This window comes from Equus asinus, chromosome 11 (genome assembly GCF_041296235.1).
Source record: "Equus asinus isolate D_3611 breed Donkey chromosome 11, EquAss-T2T_v2, whole genome shotgun sequence".
NCBI classification, from domain to species: Eukaryota; Metazoa; Chordata; class Mammalia; order Perissodactyla; family Equidae; genus Equus; species Equus asinus.
In genome coordinates, this window is record NC_091800.1 from 32,035,955 (window position 1) to 32,059,425 (window position 23,471).

Genomic DNA, 23,471 nt, shown 5'->3' on the forward strand with positions numbered 1-23,471 from the left:
TTCTAGGTGCTTTGGAAAGTACAAAGTTGAAAATACAGTCCTGTCCTTGAGGCCTGTCCTTAGAGAAATGAGATACAACAAAAGCAAAATTGAACACGGAAGAAAAAGGAAGTTTATCTTGAACCGTCAAAATTATTTTAGGAGTTTTAAAAAGGGAAGAGATCAATGTGGGCCAGAAGCTGCCTGAAATAAGTAAACTCAGAAGCTGGGCGTGGAAAGATGACAGATTTGGCAAAACTGAGAAGAAAGGAGGTGAAGGGAATAGCAAAAATATGGATATGAAGGCATCAGTGAATAAAACATTCCAGGAGAAAGTGAGTAGAGCTGTGCCTCACTTCACCATACGGTTGTTGTCACAGACTACAGGCTGGAAGGGACCCACCTCAGCAAGAGATCATGAAAACCACTGTACCTCAAATGGGTCAACATACTCATCATTATCCACTTCTGAAATTTTCCGATGACCCTTTTTGTATATGGAACCATAATTATTGTAATACATTTAAAATGTTACCGTTAGTACAAAACAGAAACAATAACAGCCAAAACAAAGTATTTGCAAAAGTATTTTCTTACATTGAATCTGGATCTGGGTCAATAAATGGCGTTGCACCAAAAGGATCAATATTTGCCAGTAACATTTTGTTGATAATAGAACTCCCAGCAATTGAGGCAGCTAGTCCTGCTCTTAAACCTGACCAGAAAAATAAATACATACAAGATCACATGTTAATAAAAAAACAGAAAGAGCCAGTCCATTGTTTTCAGGCCAAATCTCAAACATCCTGCTTCCAAAGCATGGTTTTCAGTGGCTACTCCTCCCATTAATCAAAACCATGAACTATGGGGGGCTGGCCCCGTGGCCGAGTGGTTAAAGTTCCACGTGCTCCGCCTCAGTGGCCGGGGTTTATGGGTTTGGATCCTGGGCACAGACCTACATCACTCACCAGCCATGCTGTGGTGGCGTCCCACATACAAAGTGGAGGAAGATTGGCACAGATGTTAGCTCAGGGCTAATCTTCCTCAAGCCAAAAAAAAGGAAGACTGGCAGTAGATGTTAGTACAAGGTGAATCTTCCTCAGCAAAAAAAAAAAAAAAACAAAACCAAAAAACTATGACATTGGTAAATACAGGTTTTGGATGCTTCTTAGGATCTACATGTTGTCATAAAAAAGGAAGCAGATGAGGACGTAAATAGGAGTCTTTTTGTGACAGTTTCTCATTTACCATCCCAATGATTCTATAACTTCAACAAATAAATATTACTTCCTTTGTTATAGCAAATAAAGTATTAAGTCTGTAAGGAATTTACAGTAAAGGCTGAATTACCCAAAATGTCATGGAGTTACCACTTCCATACGCTCCAACCATGGATAAGAATACTCAATTAAAAATGTTAACAGATGTACTAAGGTGAAAAAGTGTTGGTGCCAACAATAAGTAGTAAAATATTAAATGCAGCTATTAATAAATTTTAGAATAGAGGATTGAATATAAAAATATGAAGCCTCTATCTTACCTCTAAATATGCAAAACTTCAAATTTATTTCAACATGCTTTCCATTGACTGGTTATGTATTCAAAGCTAATGAATTTTATGATCTCCCCATCCCAATATTAAGGCTAAAAACACTAATGTCTGGAGACAAGACAAAGTAATAGGGACCTCAAGGATCAAACAAACAAAAGGCAAAGAATAATGAAGAAAAACATGGCACGCAACTGAGAAACACTAGGAAAGTAGGAAAAAAGTTAAAAACACTAATGTCTGGAGACAAGACAAAGTAATAGGGACCTCAAGGATCAAACAAACAAAAGGCAAAGAATAATGAAGAAAAACATGGCACACAACTGAGAAACACTAGGAAAGTAGGAAAAAAGTTCTTTCTTTGGCCAACATTCCTTTCCTCAACAAGTGCTCTTCTTAGAAGAGTATTATTCATTATTTCAGCTACTGCAGTTTGGCTAATCATCAAATAATCAAGATGAATTTTATTCTGTCATTTAATTACACAGTTTGAATATGCTATGGCATACTTTATTATGCCAACTTCCTTTATGTCTAAGAAAATAAAAGAACAAAACAATTGTTCTGAGGAAAGGACAGTTTGCAGACATGAAAAGTCTTTCTCCAGATGCCCCACAGAAAAGTATATTTTCTAAAATATTTTCAGGTTAGCCATGTTTACAACTTCAGCCCAGAAAGGTTATCCCATAGTTCTAGATCTGAATAGAGACATGACCTCTAGACATGAACGTCTGGACCTCCAGACCAAGCAAGTACTGGACTTTTTTTACTTTAATATTTTCATTGCAACATTAATTCACATACCGTAAAATACACCCTTTTAAAGTGTATAATTCAGTTGTTTGTTGTATAAGCACAAAGTTGTGCAACAATCACTACCATCTAAGTTTAGAACTTTTTTTATTACCCCCCAAAAGAAACATCACACCCGTTAGCAGTCATTTTCCATTCCTCCCTCTCCCCAGACCCTGGAAACCATTAAACTACTTTCTCTTTATGGATTTGACTGGTCTGGACATTTCATATAAATGAAATGATATAAAATGTGGCTTTTTCTGTCAAGCTTCTTTCACTTGGCATAATGTTTTCAAGGGTAATCACGTTGTAGCATCTATCAGCGCTTCATTCTTTTTAGTGGCTGAATAATATTCCACCGTATGGATATACCATAAATAATATCCACTTGATGGACATTTGGGTTGTTCCTACCTTTTAGCTATTATGAATAACCTTTTTATAAACAGTTGTGAACAAGTTTTTGTACAGACATATATTTTCAGTTCTCATGGGTATACACCAGTAGTCGGATTTCTGAGTTATATGTTAACTCTGTGTTTAACTCCTTGAGGAACTGCCAAACTGTTCTTCAAAATGGCTACACTATTTTACATTTTAACTAGCAATATAAGAAAGTTCCAATTTCTCCATAATCTAGTCAATATTTGTTATTATCTTTTTTTTTTACCATAGCCATCCCAATAGGGTGAAGTGGTATCTGATTGTTGTTTTGATTTGCATTTCCCTGATGACTAATCATGGTGAGCATCTCTTCATGCGCTTATTGGTCATTTGTATACCTTTTTGGAAAACTGCCTACTCAGATTCTTTGCCCTTTTTTTTTTTTTGGTGAGGAAGATTCACCCTGAGCTAACATCCATCGCCAACCTTCCTTTTGTTTTGGGGGGCTTTTTTTTTGTTGGAGAAAGATTAGCTCTGAGCTAACATCTGTGCCAGTCCTCCCCTACTTTGTATGTGGGATGCCTCCACAGCATGGCTGATGAGTGGAGTAAGTCTGCACCCGGAATCTGAACCTCTGAACCTGGGCAGCCGAAGCGGGGTGCACAGAACTTTAACCACTCAGCCACTGGGCCAGCCCCCCTTTGCCCGTTTTTAGATTAGTATATTTGTCTTTTTATTGTTAAATTTTAAGAGGTCTTGGGGCCAGCCCCATGGCCTAACGGTTAAGTTTGCGTGCTCTGCTTCAGCAGCCCAGGTGCGGACCTACGCCACTCGGCGGCGGCCCAGCTGTGGTAGCGATCCACTTAGAAAACAGAGGACGACTGGCGCAGAGGTTTGCTCAGGGCGAATCTGCCTCAAGCAAAAAGAGGAAGATTGGCAACAGATGTTAGCTCAGGACGAATCTTCCTCAGCAAAAAAAAACCCCACACATTTAAGAGGTTTTTATATATTCTGGATACTAGTCCATTATCAGATGTATTATCTGCAAATACTTTCTCCTATCCTGTGGATTGTCATCTCACTTTCTAGAGAGTGCCCTTTGAATCACAAAAATCTTTAATTTTAATGAAGTCCAATGTATCTTTTTTCTTTTGTTGCTTGTGCTTCTGGTGTCATATCTAAGAAACCACTGCCTAATCCAAGGATACAAACATTTATGTCTATGTTGTTTTTTTATAGTTTTATATTTTTACCTCTTACATTTAAGTTTTTTATCTATGATGAGTTAATTTTTATATATGATGTGAGGTAGGAGTCCAACTTAATTCTTTGCATTAATATTTTCCCTTAAATATCTAGTTGTCCCAGTACCACTGATTGAAAAGACTATTCTTTCCCGATTGAATAACTGTCTTAGCACGTTTGTTGAAAATCAATCGACGATAAATATGAGTTTATTTCTGGACTTACAATGTTATTCCATTGATCTATATGGCTACTCTTATGCCAGTACCATGCAGTTTTGATTACTGTAGCTTTGCAGTAAATTTTGAAATTGGGAAGTATATGTCCTTCAACTTTGTTCTTCCTTTCCAAGATTTTTTGGCTATTCTTGGTCCTCTGTATTCCCATGTGAACTTCAAGATCAGTTTGCCAACTTCTGCAGAAAAGGCAGGCGGGATTTTGATAGGGATTGTGTAGAATCTACAGCTCAATTTAAGGAGAGCCACCATCCTAATAACACTGTCTTTTAATCCATGAACACAGATGCCTTTCCCTTCAGTTAGGCCTTCTTTAATTTTTTTCAGCAATATTTTGTAGTTTTCAGTGTTCTAATCTTTCACTTTCTTGGTAAAATTTATTCCTTTTTTTGTTATTTTTGACACGTAAATTATTTTCTTAATTTCATGTTCAGATTATTTATTACTAGTGTATATAAATACAATTACTTTTTGTATATTGATCTTTTATCCTGCAGCCTTGTTCTTCTTGTTTATTAGCTCTAATTGTGTGTTTGTGTGTCTGTAGGTATTCCTTAGGATTTTCTATATTCAAGGTCAATCTGTGAAGAAAGACAGTTTTACTTCCTCCTTTCTAATTTGGATGCCTTATAATTCTTTTTATTTTGCCTAACTGCCCAAGCTAGATTTTCTAGTACAACATTGAAAGGAAGTGGCCAGAGTAGACACCTTTGTCTTGTTCCTAATCTCAGGGAGAAAGCTTTCAGCCTTTCACTATTAAATACGATGTGAGCTGCAGGCTTTTCATAGATGTCTTTTGTCAAGTTGAAGAAGTTCCTTTCTTTTTGAAGAAATTCCTAGTTTGTTTTTACCACCAAAGGGTGTTGAACTTTTTAAATGCTTTTTCTGTATCTATTGAGATGATTTTGTTTTTGTCCTTTATTGTATTAATATGTATATTACATTGATTGATTTTCATAGGTTGAATCAAGCTTGCGTTACTGAGATAATACTCACTTAGTCACAATATATAATTCTTTTTATATGTTGTTGGATTCAGTTAGCTGGTATTTTTGGGGAGGATTTTTGTGTGGATATTCATGAAGGATATTGGTCCGCGGTTTTCTTGTGATGTCTTTGACTAGTTTGGGTATCAGAGTACTACTGACCTCACAGAATGAGTTGGAAAGTGTTTCTTCCTCATCTAGTTTCTAGAAGAGTCTGTGAAGGGTTGGTGTTAATTTCTCTTTAAACATTTGGTAGAATTCACTAGTGAAGCAATCGGGGCCTGGGCTTTTCTTTGTAGGAAGTTTTTTGATTACTAATTCAATCTCTTTACTTGTTATGGGTCCCACTGGAGTTTCTATTTCTTCTTGAATCAGTTTTGGTAGTTTGCATGTTTCTGGGAGTTTGTCCATTTCATCCAGGTTATATAATCTGTTGACATGCAATATTTTATAGTTTTCCCAAACAGTTCTTTGTATTTCTGTAAAGTCCATAGCGATGTCTCCTCTTTCATTACTGACTTCAGTAATTTGAATCTTCTCTTATTTCCTTGGTCAGTCTAGCTAAAGGTTTGTTAATTTTGTTAAACTGTTCACAGAACCAACTTCTGGTTTCATTGACTGTCTCTATTGTTTTCTATTCTCTATTTCATTTATTTCCACTCCAATTTTTATTGTTTCCTTCCTACTGCTTGCTTTGGATTTAGTTTGCTCTTCTTTTTTCAGTTTATCAAGGTGGAGAGTTAGGTTTTAGAGATCATTCTACTTTTTAAACATAGGCATTTATAGCTATAAAGTTCACTCTAAGCACTGTTTTAGCTGCACCAAATAATTTTTGGTATGGTGGATGTTTGTTTCTGTTCATATCAAAGTATTCTTTAATTTCTCTTGTGATTTTTTTCTTTGATCCACGTTTCCGCATATTTGCACATTTTCCAAATTTCCCTCTGTTACTGATTTCTAATTTTATTCCATTGTGGTTGGAGATCATAGTCTGTATAATTTCAATCCTTTTAAATTTATTGAGAACTGTTTTATGGCCTAATTCGTGGTCTATCCTGGAGAATGTTCTATATGCACTTGAGAAGAATGCGTATTCTGCTGTTGTTAGGTGGAGTGTTCTAAAGGCATCTGTTAGGTCTACTTGTTTTATGTTTTTCAAACCTTCTATTCCCTTGGTGATTTCTGTCTAGTTGTTCTATCCACTATGGAAAGTGGGATACTAAAGTCTCCAATTGATATTATTGAATTGTGATTCACCTTTAAAAAGAACTTGTAGGAGAGGCTGATTATCAGGGTATAATTTGGGTTCCAATCTACTCTGGAATGAATCTGGGAGTCTTCACCAAGTCAAACCACTGGTACTTAAGGAGGCCTCTGAGACATCTGTATTTTCCTCCCTCCCCTGCCACGCAAGTCGTTTGGTTTCCACTAGTACTAACCTAATCTCAAGGTAAATTTATCTTACCAGGGCTGGAGTAGATGCCTCAGAGGTTCCAAAATGCAGCACTATTACTAGTCTAAAAGTAACTATAGAAAGACTGGTGGCCTAAAAACTAAAAGGAAAGCTGCAGAGATACTTAAAAAGTAGCAGAGTAGAGGATCAGAGATCACCTTGAGTACTTAATAAATGCAGATTCCTGGGCTCCACTCTAGAACTACTCAATCAAAACTTCTCAGGGCAGGGCTCAGAAACATGCATTTTAATACTTCCTAGACAATTCTTATACACACAAAAGTCTAAGGATTTGGATTCTGGTCAATAAGAGTGCCCAGAACATTCTCCCAAAAGAACATTTATCTTTAAGAACACATTTTCTATATGGAAATGAGGACTTATACAGAAATATTTAAAAATACACCATGTTTCAGAATCTGTACTACCTGGGCAGATTATTCTGGTATTGAGCACAGGGAGGTTTTCTTTGCTGGCTGCCACGGCTGGTCCAGGGCCAGAGTCAGTTTGGGAACGACTTGCCCGGCCATCTGGAGACCGAGGTGCAGTTTTCACTGTTGGCAAAAAGTTCAGATTAAAAAGAAGTAATGATTAAGTCGTAAACAAAGCAAGCCTCTACAAATTCAAGACATAAAACAATTTAATACATGTTTAAATCAATCAGTGGAACTGAAACTATTATATTGTGTTTACCTATTCTCTTACCATTTTGTTTTCATTTTTTTAGAATTGGGATTGTAGTATTAGACTTACTATATGGAAGGAATCTGCCACAGACCAAGAGGTAGATGTCTTGATCTCTTATTTCAAATAGATGGAGATCATTAGGAAACAGATATCTACCATAATTAACAGTTACTAATACTCATAAGTTGAATATGATCAATCCATATTTAAAGATAAAAAGAAATTTCGAAGCCTGATTGATTTTTGAAAATGTAACATATGTGTTTTAACGTATTTTACCAATGCAATCCTTTTCTCATACATGTTGGGTGAATGATCGAATTTAACTAATATAATTCCCAGAGCTAATACATAAAAATTGAGTTAACATTTTATTCTATAAATGGAAGGAAAAACAGTTTTTTGTTTGTGTGTTTGTTTTTGAGGAAGATTAGCCCTGAGCTAACATCTGCCGCCAGTCCTCCTCTTTTTGCTGAGGAAGACTGGCCCTGAGCTAACATCTGTGCCCATCTTCCTCTACTTTATATGTGGGATGCCTGCCACAGCATAGCTTGACAAGCGGTGTGTAGGTCTGCACCTGGGATCCAAACCGGCGAACCCCGGGCCACTGAAGTGGAACCTGCGAACTTAACCACTGCACGTCACTGGGCCAGGCCTTGAAAAATAGCATTCTTTTAAAAAATGAAACCAATATCCTTTTCCTGCACTTCTCAATTATTTATTCAAAACAATGATTTGCCCCAAACAGTTTTCTTATATTCTTGTAAAACCTCAATACATTTTAAAATTATTAAAAAACAGAATTACTCTCAAAACAAACAACAAAAAGAGAGATTTAATTCTACCTAAACTGGGACAATTTAATGGAGAGCAAATAGTACCTTTAACTAATTTAGGAGCTATTGGCAGCTGTTTAAAAAAACAGTAATCCTCAAACTCAATTTAAAAATAGTATAAAACTTAATTATCTTTACTCTCCTTAAGACTAACTGTATTAATCTTACACTCTCTTTGTTCAAAAACAGTCCAGTTACACTAAAAGAAAAGCAGCAGACCAGCCATCCTTTTTTCTGACAGATGGGAGCCCTGGAGCTAATTTCTAATAAAAACAACCTTTTGATATTCATCTTTGATAAAAAGCAGAGAACATCCTAGTGACTAAGATTGATGTTCTATTGCAGGTAACCAAATTAATGTTTAATGGTTCTTTTTAAACATAACATCTCATTGATCATATCAATATAGTGTTATTTGTACATCTCAGACATATAAATTATTCCATAATTTAATGAATGTGCTTCAAAAACTAAGGATTGTATAATGCAGAAACACTTCTCTTGCTACTGATTCCCACTAAATTGGATTAGTAGCCAAAAAATAAGATCAAATATTGTGCCATTAAAGACTTGTATAATCTATGTCTACTTCCATATCAATATCTATAGCTCTATATCTGTATCTTTTAGTTTCCTTCGCAGACCACAGTGAAGTGTCAAGTTCATGAGAGTATAATAAGGTGAGAAGGTAGCTGGTTGGAAAACCATTAGCAATGAGTGCTGAAAAACCAGTCCTCTGAAGAGAGCCCCCCATTATCTTAGGGGGAATTATCAAGCAACATGCTGTGAGGACACCACTGTCAGCCCTGCTTGAGTCAACATTTTTTAATGGATGAAAATATAGAAGGTCTGCTTATCTAATTCCAGGTGAAGTAAACTTGAGATGATAGACTCGAGCTTCAAAAGATTTTGACAAGAAGCAATGATAGGTCCAAATCAAAAAGATACAAGTTCAAAGGGATGAGTGTAAACTACTACAATTAGTTTAAAAAAATCACTTGCACAAAAACAGGAGGAGGAGACCAGCTTTATATAGTACTACTATATAATATTTCAAGGCAAAAGAGAAATCTCAGGTAGTCTTTATCACATCAGAAATGTCCAGAATGAGCAGTGTATGTGTATCAGTGTGTATTACACTACAAAAATATCTGGAGAATTTTGTTCAAAATGGGGCATGCTATTTTAATGGGTCATCATATAGCCCACATGGGTATAACCAAAAAAACAAAAAGTTTGAAGTCTTCACGTTAAAGATGGGTAGAGGAATTTAGAAGAGAGAATCTGGAAAAGAAGATATAAAGTGTGGGAAGAAGTATGATGCCATGAAAACTGTTTTCAGTATCATTTAAGGCTGCCACATGGCAGAATCATCTTCAATACTATGAAATAATGTGTGTGAAATTGCTTTTAAACTAACCATAAAGCACTACACAAATGCCAGTAGGTGTTACTGTCAACATTATCATACATAAAACTTTATAAATAATAACTGTAGTCATGAGTACAAATTTAAAGAAGAAAATATAAAGCTCAATAAAAAGAAAAACTTTCTAACCTAATTGTTAGAAATTAGCTGACCGTAAGTGTGATGCATTGAAAGGGAGTCGTCCAAAGGCTCAATGCCCATCTGTCAAGAGGGTTATAAAATATGCCTGTATTAGATTATATGCTGCAACAGAGACATCTAAGGTCTAAAAGCCTCAGGTGATAGAATTGGGCTGTGTGCTGGAACAGGTACATATAAAGTCTAAAAGGGCTAAGGTTGTGGAATATGCGTGCATTGGCTGTACACCAGACATGTGAGGTCTATATGGTTTAATTTCAAAGGTTCTAAAATTTTAAAGATAATTAAGGATTATTCTTTCAAAGTTAATGTAATCAGTAGCAGCAGCCGTGGCAGTAGTAGCAATGATAATGATGATGACAGGATGATGACAGCAAACACTCCTTTACGGCACTAGGTACCAGACACTATTCTAGGCACTTGACGTACATTAACTCATTTAACCTCCACAGTGAGTAGGTACATTATTATCCCCATTTTACGAATGAGGAAACCACAGACAACTTGGGTAATGTGCCCAAGTTTATATGTAATGAAAGAAAAGCAAAAATTTAGTGATTGCAAACAGCTCTGATATAATAGCACTGATTTTTCATTTGTACTATGTAATTATTTTCATATTATCTTCTCATCTTCATTAATATTTTAATATTTGCTTTGATTTATTCTAATAAATTAGAAATTTTCCCTTATACAATATGAAATATTAAAAGTGTAAATTCATCTTCAATTAAAACCTAAAAGGTAGAGAAATCATTAATATTCTTCAAGCAACCACATACTAATTTTCTGGCAAAAATAAATTCAGTAGAGATAGGACTGTAACCAGATGTCATATGATTTTTTTTTTTGAGGAAGATTACCCCTGAGCTAACATCTGCTGCCAATCCTCCTCTTTTTGCTAAGGAAGACTGGCCCTGAGCTAACATCCATGCCCATCCTCCTCTACTTTATATGTGGGACATCTACCACAGCATGGCTTGACAAGTGGTGCCACGTCCACACCTGGGATCCAAACCAGTGAACCCCAGGCTGCCAAAGCGGAACACGTGCACTTAACCGCTGCACCACAAGGCCGGCCCCTGTCCTATGATTTTAAAGATTAATTTAGTGATAAGAATTATCAACTATCTAGGCTGGTCAATATAACTCAATGGACTTCTACGTTATTTAAATGCCAAATTTTATACATGTGGGGCTTTCATATAATTCTCAAAGGTTTCTGTGGGCTAAAAGAGGTTACTATTTGCTGATTTAGGGGCGAGCCCCAGTGGCCTAGTGGTTAAGCTTGGCACGCTCTGCTTCAGTGGCCTGGGTTCGGTTCCTGGACACAGACCTACACTCCCCCATCTCTCACTGGCCATGCTGTGGCGGCAGCTCACATATAAAAAGAAGACTGGCAGTGAATGTTAGCTCTGGGCAAATCTTCCTCAGCCAAAAAGAAAAAAAAATTTGCTGATTTAGGTGTTTCTTCCTTCTTTCTTCAGGAAAATTAAGATATTTAGCCATGTTTCATTCCATAATCCTTAGCTTATTATGATGATCTCCAGATTATATGATAAAAAAAGAATGTGAGACTAATAAACAATAGTCTGTTACCTTTATTATTTTAGTGTTCATGAATATCTAAGCTTTAACTTCTGAAAAGCCTTGTTAAAAATAAAAATACAAATAGTTTATTTCAAACTGAAAAGCCTTTCAAAAACGGAAGAATTATATTTTACTTAATTCCACAATAATTTTACTATAATTTTCTTACCAGTTAACGACTCTTTTGCATCATCATCTTTAGATTCATCTGTTTCTGTACTATCGTAATCGAATGACTGATTAACTGGTTCACAGGGGTGAACTGTCTGGTCATCCATAACTTTAAGTAATAAGAAGAGAAGTATGTTTGGACAAGTAAAACTAAAATCTGTAAATATTAATAAATGCTTAGGAAAGGAAAATTGAAACATAAACCAAAAGAAATTCCATATTCACAAATAAACACTAATTGGCAATAAATGTAGGAGTGATGTCTGTAAGCACTAGAGATTATAAAATTAAATATTTACAATTGTCAAAATTATATTTTTATCAGAAGAAAAAAATATAAGAATTTTAGAGAATGAGATACAAGTCCAGTTACAAGTTACAACCTGTAAAGGGTTTTTGAATATTATTGATATTAAAGTTAACATTTTGTCTACTACTAAAATTCTAAGAGTATATATATTACATTAATACAACAATTAAAATATAGGTGGAACTTTTATAAACTCTTTAAAAAGCAACATAAACATTTAAGAAATAAACATTAAGAAAATACTTCCCAAATAGTTTACAGGTTTCATTTTCTTTAAGAATTCAACCCAGATTCCAATTAAGTAAAAAATATGGAGAATTTTAGAAATATTACTTAATTTCCAATTTTATTTCAATGTTTTCAGTGTACTTTATCTCCGAGATTTTATTTTACGTATCAATAATATGCTGATCCCTGCTACTAAAACAATAAATAGTACTAAGTACAAATTTCATTCTACGGGCTTTATCTTACATCTTGTCTGAAAAAAGTTTTCTAAGTGCATCCAGCCTGACTAACACGAAAATTCCGTTGTGCTTGCAATAGGAACACTGCTAACTTCTTCAAAGGCTGGTTTTGTTCATGTGTACCTTTTCCGGCTTCTTCAATGACTTGCCTCACCGCTTTCTTTAAACTGTTTGCCCGCAACATTATTTCCTTTGGTCTGACCGCTTTCTGGGAGGAAGGTTTTGTAGTGTCATATAAAAGCTGTTCCCTGCTTTCACACAAGGATTCTTCGCTGGAAGATTCCACAGGATCTTCTTCTACAATGACAGGACTGAGGCCTCCCGGGACAGGAGCAGCCTGGGAATCTGTGTGCAAAGCCTGGAGCAGCTGTTCAAGCTTCTCATTTAGGACTGAACACTAAGAAAACAAAAATATAGTAATGAGTCTCCATTTAGTGGAGATGGAAAATGACGATTTAAATTAATAGTTTCTGATACTAGAGGAAAGATGTCTATATTGAAGTTTACCATTTATTGGCTATCTATTATAAATTATACTTAGCTTGTGAATTAAATAATTTATAATTTTTTAAAAATAGCACAATTATTATGTAAATTTATTGATTTATACTTCCAGAACCATTAAGACTTCATTTCATGGGTGAAAATCTTTATAATCTTTGTATAGCTATTTCTCTTTAAAAGAAAGCAACAAACATTTTACTATAAAGTGATAGATTACACAAAAAATTTATACATTATACAAAACTTGCTATACATTATACAAAACATTGCATAAACTCTTTTTTTATGTAATCAAACATTTTACTATAAAGTGATAGATTACACAAAAAATTTATACATTATACAAAACTTGCTATACATTATACAAAACATTGCATAAACTCTTTTTTTATGTAATCAACTTATGGCACCATTTTGAACATCCTAAACCACAGGTCTGGCTGAGTCTCAGTAGCTTGCCTTCAAAGCTTTGGTTTGCAAAGGACTGAACAGTGTCTAAGGGATCATTGGCTCAAAGAAAGAGCAAAAAGGAAAATGTACAAGGATAAAGAAGAAAAGGAAGAAAAGTGCAGAAAGAAAAGCAAGCACCCAGCCCTTGTTTCTTTCTGCTTTTCTCCAATTACTAAGGGCAATGGAACATTTAGGACTGACACTGTTGATGCAACTGCTGATACACCTTTTATCTCCACACAATTTCCAGTCCTTTTCCTCCTGCATTTATTTGTCTTTGATGACATGCCAAGACAAAGTCACAGCAGAAATAGTTAAGAGAAAAAAGTGTGACCAGAGAGGGTTTCTGTTGTCTCAAGCTCCCCACAGAGCAGAAAAGCAAGCGAAAGAACTGAAAACTTCAAACGTATGTTTAGTTCTATTTTTTTTCCTTCCACACAATTAAAGCACCATCTACAGCGCGATTCTGGGGCGAGATCATTCCTTTACAAGCCCAAGGCACCCAAGCTTTCTGTAAGAATGCCCCGTCGTGAGCATATGAAAGCAATGACAGTAGCTTTTAAGGTTCAGTAAGCTGTTCTTATTTTAGCCTCAGAAAGCTCATGGAGGAAAAGAAAGTCTATAAAGAAAAGGGCAATGCGAGAAACAGAACCCTGAAAGGGACAGAGGACCACAATGTCTAGGGCATCTGAGGAACCGTGCTGGGAGGGAACCAGACTGGCCAAAGTTTTCCTGAAAATGGAAAGCCATTCTTCTCCCAACTGGAACACCAGCTGCCCAGCATTCTCCCCCTTTGACCGGACTATCGTGCTTTCTCCTTTGAGACGTCAATCAGTGGGAAAAGGGAGTTGAGTTATAAAACTCAGTTTGTTGGACACTCTTCAGCAAAGCAGTTTTCCTGTATCTTAAAGGGTAACCATGAAGTAGAATGTTTTAAAGCCCTCATCTCTGACTCAAAAGTAATTTTTTCTCTTGATTACAATGTTTTGGCAGGAAAACCACTTAATCAGTTTAGCTGTAAAAATACAGTTCAATGTTAACACTGTCAGTAAAAAACTTTCATGCTTTGATCGTGTCCTTACTTTACTGGCCACGGCATCGGCTACGACAGCATTTTCCAACGTTTTTTCATGTGCCTTCTCTACTTTGGCAACGAAGTCCTTTACAGTTTCACACAGTATCCTTTGAGGAAAAGAAATTGTGCAATTCAGTAAACTCAGGAGGCTTATTTGCTTTGATTTATAAACATATTTAAAATAAGCACAATTAGGCAAATTGTCAAAATACTGAGATCATTTATTATATAAACCATAGTTCTATCTGCTGTGTAGCACACCCTCGACAAGTTCGAGACATTCTAAGTGATAAATGGATATATGAATAAACCTTGCTCTATATCATTTAAATAAAAGTAACTTTATACCTAGGAGTGGGATTGCTGAGTTCCATGGTAATTCCACATTCAATAGTTTGAGGAAATGCTTCACTGTTTTCTAAAGCAGCTGCATCATTTTACATTCCCACCAGCAGTGTATGAGAGTTCTCCACATCATCATCATTTGTTGGGATCTGATTTTTGATTCTAGCCATCCTAGTGGATGTGAAGTGTCATCTCAGTGTGGTTTTGCTTTGCATTTCCCTGATGACTAATAACGTTGAACATCTCTTCATGTTCTAATTGGCCATTTGACTATCTCCCTTTGAGAAATGACTACGTATACAAATATTGAATCACTATGATGATACACATGAAATTAATAGGATATTGTATGTCAATTATACTTCAATTAAAAAAAAGAGATCAGGGGCCGGCCCCATGACCAAATGGTTAAGTTCATGCGCTGTGCTTCGGCAGCCCAAGTTTTCACTGGTTTGGATTCTGGGCGCGGACATGGCACCACTCATCAGGCCATGTTGAGGCGGTGTCCCACATGCCACAACTAGAAGGACCCACAACTGAAAAAAAAAATATACAACTAGATACTGGGGGGATTTAGGGAGAAAAAGTAGAAGGAAAAAAAAGAGATCAGAGGTTATTCTGAGTATGAGTAAAAATTTCTAAATTTACTTCAGATTACTCTGGAAGGAATTCCCAATGTCCACTGACAAAGATTTGGAGGATAGAGTTTGATGATGAGAAAAACAAATGAAGAAATCCGTATTAATTCATCCATTCATTGAGTAAATATTTATTATTGCCTACTGCCTTGTAGGCATCCTTGTCTCATGGAGGTTACATTCTACAGCAGCAGATAGTGAACAAATACATACGTAAGCTCATAGTCAGGTAAAGTGCGATTAGAGAAATAAGCAGGGAGCCAGAGAGATAAGCAGGGCAAGAAGTATACTTTAGGTAAGGTGGAAATAACTTCTCTGAAGAAGTAACATTCAGACTAAGCTCAAATTAACTTAAAAATATATCATATTACTGGTACAAAGTTATTATATAGTCTCCTCTCTTTTCTCTCTTGAATCTCTTTATGGCAAATCCCCCAGAATTTCAATCCAGGATTGTAAAGGCAGGGCAGCTACACAGGGCTAGGAGCACAGACGAGTGACAAGAGGGGACCAGGGTTGGAATGGAATCTGCTGAGACGCAAATGAGCTAGCGGGGAGAAATCCACAGTTCAGGCTAAGAGCAGAGCCTAGAACGCAGTCAGGCCAAGGTCAAAGAAAAGACCTGAAATGTAATTGGGGAAACATGAGGGGACGATACCATGATTTAATATAGCTCTCTGTAGTTTATAAGTTCTATATTTATTTTATTGCTCAACTGAGTTCTCCTACAGTTCCATGAGGGAGGAAAGATGGGCATTCTTTCCATTCCTACACTTGATAAAACAGACGTAGGTCACAGAGCGGGCGAATGGCTGAGACTCAACGAGGACCCCAGATTTCCTCCTACTTAGTGCAATACTCTGACTTACGCCAGTGATTTACAAGCTGTTTTGAAGAAATACTTCAAGGATTCCACACATGCTGATTCGAACTTCATTTAGAAATATAGGATATAATTTGTTAAATCTCCAATAACCATTAGAGATATTAGAGACAAATAATACATCAGCTTTTACTTTAGAATTCACTATTTTTGGTGCACATCTTGGACTAGACTTGACGTAGTTTTCAGTTATGTCTGCATTTGGTTTTTGTTAGACAGTTGTAAGGAAATTGCCTTTAATTAAATAAAAATGGCATGCTACTTTAACACTATAACTGTCATTTATAACCTTACTGCTTAATTTTTCCCATAAATGACTAATAATTTAATCCTATCCAATTCATTAATGCCAACAAAATAGAATTTTAAGTTTTTTAATATTGGGATCCTGTATAAGATTTGATTTGGGAAAAGAACAATTTTATAATTATATCTCAATTAAAAAATTAAAATTAAAATATATTTATATATAAAATGTATAGGAGGCAGTAATTAAAAACATCATACATATGAAGGTCAATATTAAGGCTTCGCTAACATCCAAACTATGAAAGGCAGCCAGATAAAATATTTACTTAACTGCATTAAGGAATAATTCTTTTTTTTTTTAAAGATTGGCACCTGAGCTAACAACTTGCCAATCTCTCTCACTCTCTCTTTTTTTTTTTTTCGCTTTTTCTCCCCAAATCCCCCCCAGTAGACAGTTGTATACCTTTAGTTGTGGGTCCTTCTAGTTGTGGCAGGAATAATTCTTTTATAGCTTGTTATAACTTAAAAAAGTTTCCATTTCAACTTTCCACCTTTTCTAGCAATGTCCTCTAAAATGTCCTATAAAGAAGCATTTGATTCATAGGGCAAGGCTGGCAAAAGCAAACGTCTTCCTTGTAGAAGTAACTTAGGAAGTACCTAAGGAAGTCACTTTGGTACAGGAATTTGGCCTGAGATGGGCAAGAAAATAGGACTGCTGAGGTCCGGGACAAACTGGAATGTGTACATTTTGTACAGCACTGCTCATCAAAGAGGATCTGGAGCCCACCTCTGCCAGGGCAACCAGTGTGCTTCCCTTGCCTTAAGACATTCAACTCTCTTCCTGCTGCTCAGTCCTGTTTCCTATCCCTGAGGGTTATGGCATCAAAAGCAATTGTGACTATCTCTGTACCTTTGTCATGAGCAAATGTGTTTATAATGATTTATCCTGTCTTTCCTTGACTTCCTTGCAAATTAAGTATATCCCACTTTGTGCATTTTTCCTCCATCACTTCCCCACGTCCTTTCTTTCCTTCTTCTTCTTTTCTCTCCTCTCTTTCTGCATAATAGTAACATTTCTGTGCTAAGCCAGAATCCTAAAGCATTCTTCTACTTTTGCTTATCAGTTGAAAATTTCAGTTGGTTTCACTCCTTCTTCCTCTACCTGACTTTCCAGTTCTCACAACATCAGTATAGGAGGCTTCAAAACTAAATGTTCAATTCCAACCAGGCAACATTTAATAAAAGTTATTATTTTATTAATAATAAAATCAAGTAGCTTTGGATCCACGTATGGAATCAACTTAATTAAAATCTGATAACTTTGAACTAAAATATAATTATGCAATTTAAACATAAAATGAGAAACGTCACTTTGAAAAATCTGATCATTATTTTGCCTTTACCAATGTAAACAAGTGCTAAACAGTAGTGTTTATGGAAATAATGGATTATAATGAAATGTATTTCCCATACTATAATTAATCACAAATACTTCTTTAAATAGGAGCTTAGATTAATTAACTTCTAAACACTTATTTCACCTTTATGACAAAAATATTACAAATTAAGCATCAAAAATACCCTTTAAATATACTCCACTGCAAATAAGATGCTACAGCGATTTTTTTAAAAAACCAATACCAAGTTTATTCTATCTAATTCTATAAGCTACTTCACAAATATTTTTTGGAAAAAAAGTCACACTAAAATGACATAAATGGTAGGAACCAGCTTTCCTTTCATTTTCACCCTAAAACTATTTCCTGACTTGAACTTCACAACTCACTTGGCAGATGATATGACCACTGCATCTTCATCAGAATTGAGGATTTTTGTAAGATGAGCTGCAACTGAGTCTTCATAAATTGTCATCTGAAAAAAGAAAAAACCTACACTGTATTATTGTTGCTGGCATTTATACATCTCAGTTATTACTGATTCAAAAATGAGACCATCCATGACACGTGACACAGGGCAATGGCTATCATGAAATATATAAAAGAGGCATTATACAAAATATTTCCTTTCTGTGAAAAACTTTTAGTTTCTGGAATACTTTAATTTATATTTTAGAAAAATCCATAAAAAACCACATACAATTTTTTTAAATGTCACATAGCTGATCACATAAAGAATTCCTACAAGTCAGTACCAAAAAAACCCAAATGATCTACTAAAACATGGGCAAAAGACTATAAGTTTAAAGAGGAAGATATCAGATGAAAATGTGTTCAACCGCATTAGGCAAATGCAAACTAAAACCACAATGCGACACCACTACATCTCTGAATAGTTAAAATAAATAGTAATAGCAATCTGAATAGTTAAAATGAGAACAACAACAACAACTGGAAAATGCCAAGTATTGGCAAAGTTGTGGAGCAACAGAACTCTCCTATTCTGCTGGTGGGAGAGCAAATTAATACAAACACTCTAGAAAACGGCTGGGTAGTATCTATTAAAGCAGAACATACGCCTAATACCTACCATAGGACCCAGCAATTCAACTTTCACATATATGCCCAAGAGAAATGCAGATATGCATTCATCAAAAGACAGGTACCAGAATTCATGGCAACATTCACTCAACGGTAGGACAGATCAAAAACTGTAGTATATTCGTGTGATGGAATACTCTGGGGCAATGAGAATGCATGCTTTACAACTATGCCACATACAGACGAATCTCACAAACATAATGTTGAATGAAAGAATTCAGAAACAAAGGAGTACACACAAAATGATTCTATTTTATAAAGTACAAAAACAGACAAAACTAATCTATGCTGTTAGAAATCAGGAGAGTGATTATTAGGGTGGGAGGTGGGGACGGTGAATGAAAGGGGGCCTGAGGAAGGCTCACGGGCCGCTGGGAATACTGTTGTGATCTGGGTGTTGATTACATGGGTTCATTTAGTTTGCAGAAAACTTCCCAAGCTGTACATTTATAACATGTACACTCTTCTGTATGTGTAATTCAAAAAAAAGTTTTTTAAAATGCTAAATGCACATCATACAATCATGTAAATAAATATTTCTCTCAAATAATGAAATAAAATGCTACAGGAGTCCTATATCCCCTTTTCTATTTGACTCAAAATATAACATTCTGTTGAAGCAACACATCTTCCTAATATGTAAAAATGTGCACAATATTTAAACAGCCTCATAGTCAGAGCTTTCCAGCAAATGTTGGGCTGAAATATATCCCATGTCACACAGCTCAAAAATAAATGATCTGCTCTATTCAAGCTGCCCTCCTATGTTCTTCTGCCTGGCTCAGGTATCCTTTCATTGCCTTTTACCAGTCAGCATCAGTTTACTGAGCCTTAAATGAGGATTCAGTTACACTCCGTGCTCCCCTCCACCCACTCACCCTCCAGCAAGTAAAGCCTTCCTGACCAGCCTCTTCCCACAGGGATCTCATTCCTGATTTACATCCAATTCCACCAGTGGCCAATCAGAACGTTACTCCTCTAAATTTCTATCTTCCTTCCTTCAAAGGCAAACCGCATATGGAGAAGAAATTTTACACGAAACAAAGAGGAAGGGAGGTACCTCGAAGTTTCACACAATATTGTATTAACTCACAAGTCCACTTTATTGATCTCCTTCCTGGTCTAAACGTTAAAAACTGCATCTTTACAGTTAAGATCAGAAAATGAAAACACATCTTTTAAAAAAGTGCAGAAATATTTTTCAGGAAGATTCACTTTATTTCTTTTCCTTACAGGGTAGATTGACATAAAGCCTAAGAAGGTTGAGGAAAATATTTTAAACTATCATTAATTCCATCTGAATTTACACTTAAAAATCCAAGTTTCTGTCCATTAAAAATAACCTAAGGCAAAGAATACAACCTCTTCCAGAGGAAAACGAAATAACCTCTATGCCCAGGGATAAAATTATTGATGTCACTTATTAACCTATTATGTAGTCACTGAGCAGAGTCAGAAAGGTAAGATAATTATAATAGATAACATTTTTATTGTGTAGCAGGCACTGTGATTAAGTACTATGTATATATTTATCCCATTAATTTTTATCCTGTTTTACAGCCAAGGAATCTAGAGCTCTGAGTTGCGTGATTTTCCCAAGACCCACGGCTAATGAAAGGCAGACAAGTTAGGGGGCCAGGTCTGAGGACTCTGGGGCTTTTCCACCACACTGCCCCCCAAGTCAGTCTTGGTCTTTGCTTAACTGCATTTGTCAAATATAAGTTTTGTCATTTCTCAAGTGTATCATTGTAACAGCCCCCTAGTTGGGCTTCCTATGTCTCTCTTGCCCCATTTCAAACCATTCTCCACTTCATAACACTGATTTTTTTCTAAAACACAAATCAGATCATGCCACATCTCTGCTTAACAAGTCTGAGGATATCCCTCCTACTTTCCAGAAAATGTCAAAACTCTCCAGCTAACACATAAGCCCTTCCATAACTCCAAGACTCTCCATAATCCGAGCCCTCCTTTCCTCTCCTCTGTCACGTCTTTTGATGCTCTTCGCCTCCACCACACGCGCTAACCTAAGGAATTACCTGCAGCTCCCCAGATGCACCAGGGTCCTTACCATCAAGCTCTACGTAATGCTCTTTTTCAACTGGCTAATTCCGACTTCTCTTTTTTGTGCTGAAAATCCACTTTGGGAACAACCTCCTCTGCGAAGACTTCGCTGAACTTGCCAGGCTGAGAATTCTCTCTTCTGTGCAACCACTATACCCTGTAAATCCCTTTAACATTGCTGCTCATTTCCTGGTCTGTCCTTCCCACTAGACCAGAGATCCCCAAACTTTCTGCACTCATGGCATCCTTAATGTCTTTAAGAGTTTCATCACAGTGCCCCTAGGCCAAAAGAAATACCTAACAGTAGTTAAATCCAAACAACATAATAAGTATTTATGTCCTAACAACTTAATAGCCATTTGAAAAAATAAATACAAATTAAAAGAAAAAATATCTTATTTCATTCTTAAATAACTAGTTGTGAGCCTGTGGGCACTGTATACAACCCAAACCTTGGAGTCAGATGAACCATGACACACTCATTTCCTATTTACACTGATTTTTGCATGGTGTTTGCTTTTTATCACAGCAACTGCTGAAAGACCAGCTTACAAAGCTATGACGTCATTAAAAGGAATGTATCGCAACCTAATGTTTAAACTGTGAACTACCTCAAGCTAGTAGTTTGTGCGGTGTTCAACAGGTGTTGAGTATTACCATGTTGTCTTTGAAATTTAAAAATATCTCAATTTAGCCCTCTGAGCTCACTGGTGCCCTGGCACAGAGCTTGAGAACCACTAGTCTAAGGTGCCTGAATCCAGAGGGTAAGACTCTTATTTCCAGTCCTAGGCACCAGTAGGCACTTAATATTGTTAAATGAATGAAAGAAAGAATAAAGTTACAACTTCTCAGCACGCTATTACCAAGAAGCTAGAAAACATAGAATTGAAGGGAGAAAAGTTTGATTATTCTATAAGAGCAAATTTAAAAATGCACTAGTAGGAAAAACTTTGTTTCTAGAGATTTGTGGCCATTCTCTTCTGTGTTTTCAGGGAGTTGATTGGGGTGCAGCAGCTCACATCCTCTCTTTGATTATCTTAGCATTAATAAACAAACATCTGTTGATTTACTAGACTAGTATGATTGGGGTATGATAAAGAAGAGACCAGAAATAGGAGCTCTGTATCAAAAAGCTTATAATCCAATTGAAAAGCTGTAGGAATCTGGCTTCCAAGAAACAGACAAGAGGGCTCTGATGCCAAGATGCCCACTGTTCCAAAAGAGTTTGGTATTTAGCTCAAAAATTAATAATAAGAATTTTTTATTAACTGTCTGCTTTGTGCCAGTCATAGTGCCAGAGGACAATATAATGCTGAGTGAATAACACACACTGCCCAATCTTTACAGTATGATAATACTAAGAAAATGGAAAGTAAAGAGAGCTAGGGAACTCCTGAGGAAGGACACAGTACCAGGACTTGGGAGATGAGAGGTGGCTGCCTGGAGCAAGTGATACCCAAGCTGACACCTGAGGTGGGAACAGGAGTGAGCTAAGCATGATGTCAGTGGAGGGGTACATATTCATTCACAAAGGGCTAGAGGAGAGAACATAATGGCATGGGGATTTCAGATTAAATGTAAACAAGAAATATTCTAATATTGAGCATTAAACAATAGAATCATTGTTACTGAAGGAAATCATAGAGTCACTATTTTTACAGTGTTTAAAAAATACAACAGCAAACAGAATTACTTAATTATGGAAGCAGGGAATTGCTCAACAAACTGTCACAACTCCTTAAGCTCTATAATTCTACAATGACAGCAGAATGCTAATAGTTAATAATTAGAAAGATCAATCACATTTTGTGTCCTTTTAAGGAAAACTGAAAAGAAACCCAATAATAATAATTTCACAATTATGCATAAGGGAATCCAAAATGAATACTTAAAAAAATACAAGCTGGAAAATTAGGTTTAACCTAAAACGGAAGGTTTAACTTATTTTTACTGTAGTTTTCAAGGCATAAAAGTCACACATGGTGACTGATCAGAATGATGCAGAACATCCATTTAATCTGTAACCTTAAAGCATGCTATCCCTTTGTTAAGAAAATAAGTTTTAATAAGAAACCAAAATAAATGAAGTTTCATTCAAAAACCTTTTGTACTGAAAAAAAAATAAGTTCCCTTCATGTAGTTACAATTGTACCTCATCTTTAGTGACTATATATGTGACAAAAGTAAACTGTCTAACTTTAATTTAGAGGCTAGGAAATGGACATCTCTGAAGTAAATACAGCAAAAGAATTCCCCCTTTTGTCTTCTTAGAGGGAAAATTAGTAACGTTTACAAAAATATTACTAAGAAAAAAAGACTAGTTCCTGTAAAAACATGAATTATGTTTATAGTGAATAAAATAACATTATAAATAAAAATGCTGTTGGAAATAAAGTAGCAAATATATTCATCTTTCATAGTGATTATCTTTGATTATCACAGCATTGCAGCCTCACTCTGCAGAGGAAGTAGAGGAGGCCCATGAAGGTGAGTGACTATAAGTGGGGTTT

The 23,471-nt window shown here is 35.9% G+C and overlaps 1 protein-coding gene across 8 annotated transcripts in view; it reads right to left on the reverse strand.

The window, feature by feature from the left end:
* DGKH (diacylglycerol kinase eta) overlaps positions 1-23,471 on the reverse strand; it is a 182,818-nt gene that overhangs the window by 39,423 nt on the left and 119,924 nt on the right. For all 8 annotated transcript variants that reach the window (XM_070480850.1, XM_070480851.1, XM_070480847.1 and 5 more), the window contains 6 exons: positions 18,186-18,271; positions 14,292-14,391; positions 12,379-12,652; positions 11,477-11,587; positions 7,056-7,181; positions 577-694 (listed from right to left, as the gene is read on the reverse strand). In XM_070480850.1, coding sequence (XP_070336951.1) covers positions 577-694; positions 7,056-7,181; positions 11,477-11,587; positions 12,379-12,652; positions 14,292-14,391; positions 18,186-18,271 — 815 coding nt within the window. The remainder of the gene's footprint in view (positions 1-576; positions 695-7,055; positions 7,182-11,476; positions 11,588-12,378; positions 12,653-14,291; positions 14,392-18,185; positions 18,272-23,471) is intronic.